The sequence below is a fragment of the Echinops telfairi genome, unplaced genomic scaffold (assembly GCF_000313985.2).
Source record: "Echinops telfairi isolate 266 unplaced genomic scaffold, ASM31398v2 ScPeMD7_60;HRSCAF=208, whole genome shotgun sequence".
NCBI lineage: Eukaryota > Metazoa > Chordata > Mammalia > Afrosoricida > Tenrecidae > Echinops > Echinops telfairi.
This window is the reverse complement of record NW_022103958.1, coordinates 7,960,916-7,967,762: the sequence shown is the minus strand read 5'-3', so window position 1 is coordinate 7,967,762 and position 6,847 is coordinate 7,960,916. Positions and strand designations below refer to the sequence as shown.

Below are 6,847 nucleotides of genomic sequence, written 5' to 3'. Positions count from 1 at the left end.
GAGGGGGAAAAATGAGCTGACACCAAGGGCTCAAGTGGAAAGTGGGTGTCGTAAGAATGATGAAGTCAACATATGTACTAAAGTGCTGGACAGAGATGACGTATGTACAGATTGTGATGAGTTGTATAAGCCCCTAATAAAATGATTATTAAAAAAAAAAGATTTGGTCAATGACCAGCCATTTCTGGAAGTAGCTTATGATCAATAGCCAGATGTACTGAAGGAAGAAATCCAAGAAGTATTTTCAGTTGCCTCAGAAAGTTGAATATTGAATAAGGAAAATCACCATTTAAAATGCAGTGCTGGCAAAGAATATTGAAAGTGCCATAAACTCCAGAATAAAAAATATATCTCTCTTGGAAGAAGTGCGGCCAGAAATTTCCTTCGAAACAAGGATGAAAAGACTGTTAGTCTCTCCTACTTTGGTCATGTTTTCAGGAGGGACTGGGCCCTGGAAAAGGACTTTGTCTTTGGTCCAGGGATAGTGAAAGAGAGGAAGGCCCTCAGGAGATGGATTGACCGTGGTTGGGTGGGCTCCAATATAGTGAAGCCTGAGGACTAGGACCGGGCAGGGTTTGTTCCTTGTACGTGGAGTTACTGTGGGAAGTCTGTGAGGATGTACAGGACTGGACAGGGTTTCGTTCCTTGTACCCGGGTTATTAGGTGGAACAGACTCGACAGCGCCTGACAATTCCAACTCCGACCAAAAACTTTACTCTGAAGAAGCTTAAGGTTTGGATTAGATTTTAAACATTCATGAAAAATCGTAAAACAAAAATGTTTCTTTCACAAAGGCATAAGCCTCTCATTTGGCTGAATTTGTGCCTTGACTCAGATAGTAAGTAGATATTAGTACCGTTTGTAGTGTAATTTTGCAGTTCGGGAATAATATGTTAGAACAGCTGCATTTTGAAGCAGGTTGGTTCTGAATTTGTAACATCCTGAAATAGAACTGGACAAGCGATCGTCGTGTGGTTTATTTTTGGCTTTACTTCCCCTTTCCATGATGCCCCTGAGTTGGACTTCCCTAAATGAAAATCACACCTCACTATACTTATTGTACTGATTGGGGGGGGAGGCCACTATTTCGATAGATGTAGTATTGGTACTCTGGTTTATCCCTATAATACTTAATCTTGCTCTTCATCTAGATTTTCAGAAGAGCCAGAGAATTGAAGACACTCGTTTTTAATATTGTATTAAACAGCTTGTCATGTACTGTGTTTGAATGCCATTTTATTTGCCCTCTTTAGAATTCTTCCTCGTGGGTACTGTATAACATGGCTTCATTTTACTGGAGAATAAAGAATGAGCCCTATCAGGTAGTGGAATGTGCCATGCGAGCCCTTCACTTCTCTTCCAGGTAAGAGACCCTCCCGTCTGTCAGACAAGCAAGCAGTACATAAGAAACCCCTAAGATACAGCATTGCGGTGAACTTCTCTTCTGTACCTCTCCAAAGACATTAGTACCATCACACACACACAATGGCCGAGTGTTCAACCTAATTTCATAATACACTTCTGACTTTCATGAAGTGCAAAAGAAAGCATAATTATCCCAAAGAAAGCTTTCCTTAATGCAGAATAGACTCTGAATACATTTTAAAGTTATGAAATGTCTGGCAGGCCTTGTTTTTGTAGCAAAATGTGTGGCTCTCAGATTCAGTAAACACCATTAAAACCATAGAAAAGAGGTGTTGTGATTATCTAGTTATTGTCTTTACCTCTAAGTATTCTCAAAGTGATTTTCCGATGCACAGTAACTTGGAATGCCCTTTTCCCTTGACAGGTAGTTACAGGTACTTGTTGAATGCATGGGGATCTTCCTTCCTAAGAGCTAAGTGCATCTTGCCTTGCCTTTTAGACACAATAAAGACATCGCCCTGGTCAACCTAGCAAACGTGCTGCACAGAGCCCACTTCTCTGCCGATGCTGCCGTCGTGGTCCATGCAGCCCTGGATGACAGCGACTTCTTCACCAGCTATTACACATTGGGAAACATCTATGCAGTAAATACACCTCTCAGTTTCATGAGTCAAATGAGTCCGTTTTGTTTTTTTCTCTTTTTTATTTGCCTTCCATTTTTGTATCTGAACAAGGGAGAGGCCTCAGATTGAAATTGTGATTGGGGTGGGGGCCCTTCAACACATTCGTGCATCATAGTTTGGACAGGAAAATCAGTGGTTAAAATATTAAGTTTCTACAGAGCAGATAGTAGCGATACCTTCCAGTGAAGCCATCCAATAGCATGCCTTCGTGGTGTGGCCATCACGCCAACAACGCTCACCACAGAATGAGATCTACCTGTGAATTCATATGTGATTGGGGGGTTGGGAAAATGCAGCCGGGCCTTGGCTAGTTTTTCAACCCTCGTATTTGTGTGTTTTTTCTCTTCAGATGCTTGGTGAATACAACCACTCAGTACTCTGTTATGACCATGCTTTGCAGGCCAAACCTGGGTTTGAGCAAGCTGTAAAGAGGAAGCACGCTGTCCTGTGTCAACAAAAACTTGAGCAAAAATTGGAGGCTCAACATAGGTAAACTGGAAGAAAGAATGGTGCTAAAGCCTTAACACCTGAGGCTAGATCTGTGTGTGGTGCTAGCACTGTTCATTTGCTCCTTAGAATGAAAAGAAAGCCTCTTTTTTTTCTACAGATAGTCCTGTCCCTTTGCTGCAAGCCCAGGTAAATTAGCCCAAATCAGGGAGCCCTGGTGGCACAGCAGTGAAGTGCTCAACTGTCAAAACTGTCAACAAGTAAAAAGAGTTTTGTGTGTAAGGTTGACACGGTCAGAAGTTCAAGTTGACCAGCCGCTCTACAGGAGAAAGATGAGGCACTGTGCTACCATAAAAATTAACGCCTTAAAAACCCTACAAAGAGTTCTACTCTGCCCTCTAGGGTTGTTATGAGTTGGTGTGTTAGTCCAGGTAGACTAGAGAAACAAAACCATAGACACTCGTGTATAGGAAAGAGCAATTGAATATTGAGAAAACATCCCAGTCCAGTCCAGATCAAGTCCATAAGTCCGACATTAGCCCGTATGTCTGATACCAATCTATAAAGACCTCTTCAGACTCATGAAACACATGCAATGATGTCAGATGCAGGACGATCATAGGCCAATGGGTGGGAGGTCTTTTGGATCCAGTGGCATTATAAGCATCTCAGCCCTGGCAAGGGTCTCCATGTGGCTTCTCCAGCACCCAGGGCTCTGGCTGCACCAGGATAGGTCCATGTGGTTTCTCCTCGTGGATGTCTCGCAGGGAGTGAGCAAAGAGAGAGAGAGTGTCCCACCTCCAAGGAGGAATACAGGAGTTCCCAGGAGAAGGCCATGCCCACACAGGCCTCACTGGCTATGACCTGATTGATGGGCTAGACTCCCCTCTCTTCACTCTTAATTCTCTCAGATTGACAAACGATTACATAACTACCACACTCGGAATGGCTTTGAGGTTTTTTTATTTAGGAATCTTTTTAATAGTATAGATTCCAAGAACTGGGGAACGTTTACAGCAAAATTTGTCATTTTGATCTTTACAATTACTGTTACAGGTCAGTTTACCAGTGAGGAGATACTCAGCAATTCGACTAAATTACATTTCTATTTCCATAGGCTACACCAGGAAAATCACTTGCACATGCTATAATTGGTCCTGTTCTTGTTTAACTCCTAGGGTTGTGCTTTGTTAGGTTAATTACACAGAACGGAGAGGCATTATTTGGCCTGCAGATGAAGAAAATGTATGTGTTAAATTGTTCAGTAATGGGGTTCTGTTGTACTCGAGTCTTTGTACACTTAACTAGAAAATGTATTTTGAGTCCTCCAATAATAGAAGCAATTAAGAAACTTCAGAAGTGAATTGTTCCTCTCATACAGAACTATACTAAATTTTATATCTCTTGTGGCTATTAGAGAATTAAATGGAGATTTAAATGGACTGTTGCTTTTGCTTATTTTTAACTGTTTGCAGCAAAACGGAGTGAAGAGGAAGCAATGACTGTTCATTTGCTTCACTGACTGCTGCCAGCATCTGATCCAGACTTCTCCTGGCTTTGGCTTCATTTGTAAAACTGTGCTTCCTGCAGTTTGCCCTAAGGATGGGCCTAGTTCTTTTACCCAGTCTGTACAATCCTAAGTCTCTATGTTATAACAAGTACAAAGAGTTTTGTGTCTAAATGTAATCAAGCAACTGATTTATCTAAAGGGCGTGGTTGAGAATATTTTGGGATAAGCAGAATTTTCTCTTATTTTCTCCTAAAATCTGTTCTCTCAGCAGCTAGAGTGTAAGACCACGGTCCTGTGGCCCTCTTTACCTTTAGCTTTCTCACTGCCATCAACTCCATGCCCAGTCTTAGTGGCCCTGTAGGCCAGAGTAGAACTGTCCTTTTGAGTATCTAGACTAAATGTTTGCAGTAGACAGCCTCCTCTCTCTCCCATGAAACCCCTGGTGGGTTTGAACTGATGACCTTGCAATTAACAGCTCAATTCTTAACTCACTGTGGTCAAAAGAAAAGATTAAAAGCAGGCAAAGGTTCCAGAAGGACTTTGGATGTGAATGTAACTAACATAAATTGAGCAGAGGGAATAAAATTGTTAAATATGCAAAAGTGTATATATATATTGTTATATATCTTTGTGGTACCAGAAAAGCCCATCATAGCACATAGTGATGAGATAGTTATATTTCAAGGGAAGAATTTCACATCCATCTTTGTACTCCTAAGAGAATAGCATTTCTTTCTATTTTTCTTGAACGTGTGGTTCACTAGTGGCATGCTCAAATAAAAGGAAAGAGCGTAGCAGTCATTACTAGGAATCAGAATATTTATGCATTAATTGGGTTTTAAAAATCATCCATTTCAAGCTCTGTAACTTTTTTCCTGATATTAAAAAAATGCTAAGATCCCTCCAGCGAACACTGAATGAGTTGAAAGAGTATCAAAAACAACATGACCACTACCTGAGACAGCAGGAGATCCTAGAGAAACACAAGTTGATTCAGGAGGAGCAAATCTTAAGAAACATCATCCATGAGACTCAGATGGCAAAAGAGGCACAGTTAGGTAAGTGTTCATTCCCGGTGACCGAGGACGAGTGAGGAAACTTCCTTCTAGCGGGCTCCTAGCTTCCATGTAGCCCTAGAGCAGATGCAAGGTGTGCTTCAGGCTCTACTCAGGCCTGAAATCCAGGCCTATGTCAACGAGTTGACTGGGAGAGTTGTGGGTCCCCTTGCTCTGATAATTCACAAAATGAAGAAAAGGAAGACTTAGATCCTGCAGCTTAACAGTTATTTGCTCTCTCTGCCCTGTCCAAGTGCTTCTCCAACTTTAACACATCTGTGAATCTCCTGGCGATCTCTTGGAAATGCAGATTCTATGTCGAAAGAGTTTTAGATGGTAGTTAAGAGGATCATTTGATTCAACTCTTTTTACTGTCAGTTCATCTTGGGATCTCACACTTGTAATGCTTTGATGCCCTTCCCAGGAAAGCCACTGTGCCGTTTAATGAGCACAGCGTTCTACCACCTGCTCAAAAGTTGTTCTGATTAACGAGCTACACTGACTGCCTCTTCCTTAGAGAGGAGTGGTTTTACCTAATCTCATGGCTCCAATTCTCCGGACAGGAATTGGAGCCATGAGATTAGGTGGGGAAATGTCTCCCAAGACTGGGGTGTTCCTAACAGCTGCGTTGGAGCCATTGAGCTGATTGTGGGTGCTGGGTGCCTTTTAGTCAATTCCAACTCATTGACCCCCATGTGACAGTAAAACTGCCCTATAGACTTTCCGAGACTCTAGATTGTAACCTTTTTACTTTTGAGAATGCCCTATATTAAGATGGACACGTGACTCTTGCTGATGGCAGAGCCACAGGTCAAAACTAACGTTTCTAACTCCTACGGAACATTTTTTTTAGCTCCTTTAACTTGTTACATATGCTTAAGGTCCCATTTTAGGTGTTGTTTGTACCTGACAACCTGCTGTGATCCTCTGAGGAGCACAAGATTAAAATGAAATGACTCTGGCTATGAAAACCATGTGTGCGCTACCAGCCCTTCTCACCATTCGTCCTTTCCATTCCAGGAAATCATCAAATATGCCGTCTGGTCAACCAGCAGCATAGTTTACATTGCCAGTGGGACCAGCCGGTGCGCTACCATCGGGGAGATATTTTTGAAAATGTGGACTACGTTCAGGTCTGTTTTTCTTGGTCCTTTCTAGTGTTTATAAACTTTTGCTATCTAGGCATTTCTTTCTCCTTCATTCCTTCTATGTTGATCCTCTAAAATTTTTGACTGTCATTTATTCAAAGAGTATTCAAAACCTTAGAAATCTAAAGTCAGATTTTTTTATTATCCGAGAATATTGTGTGTGTACCTATACAGTGTATTTGATCAGATTGGTCTGTTGTTGTCATTTAATTCTAGCTTCCACCTTCCCCTCTTCACCTAGACTAAGACTTATAATTGAAAATCTGGGGGAAAGTCACATTGTCTTCTGTGTTGTCTCTGCCAAACTGCTAACAAAATGAAATACCAACAGAAAACATTGATGAAACCCTGTTGTGAGCCAAGTGCTCTCTCAGTGTGCATGCTCACATGCACGCGTACACATATACACAGTCCTAATGGTAGATTATAAATAGTGCCAGATGAGTGGTATGGACAATAAGCACAAGGCGCAGGTACACATATCCACAGTCCTAATGATAGATTATAAATAGTGCAGATGAGTGGTATGGACAATAAGCACAAGGCGCAGGTACACATATCCACAGTCCTAATGATAGATTATAAATAGTGCCAGATGAGTGGTATGGACAATAAGCACAACTGAGATTCCAAGTATCA

The 6,847-nt window shown here is 41.6% G+C and overlaps 1 protein-coding gene across 1 annotated transcript in view; it reads left to right on the top strand.

The window, feature by feature from the left end:
* The window catches only part of TTC17 (tetratricopeptide repeat domain 17), a 119,736-nt gene that overhangs the window by 42,251 nt on the left and 70,638 nt on the right, over positions 1–6,847 (top strand). The window contains exons 6-10 of the mRNA XM_045291124.1: positions 1,254–1,363; positions 1,865–2,009; positions 2,398–2,537; positions 4,903–5,063; positions 6,081–6,193. Coding sequence (XP_045147059.1) covers positions 1,254–1,363; positions 1,865–2,009; positions 2,398–2,537; positions 4,903–5,063; positions 6,081–6,193 — 669 coding nt within the window. The remainder of the gene's footprint in view (positions 1–1,253; positions 1,364–1,864; positions 2,010–2,397; positions 2,538–4,902; positions 5,064–6,080; positions 6,194–6,847) is intronic.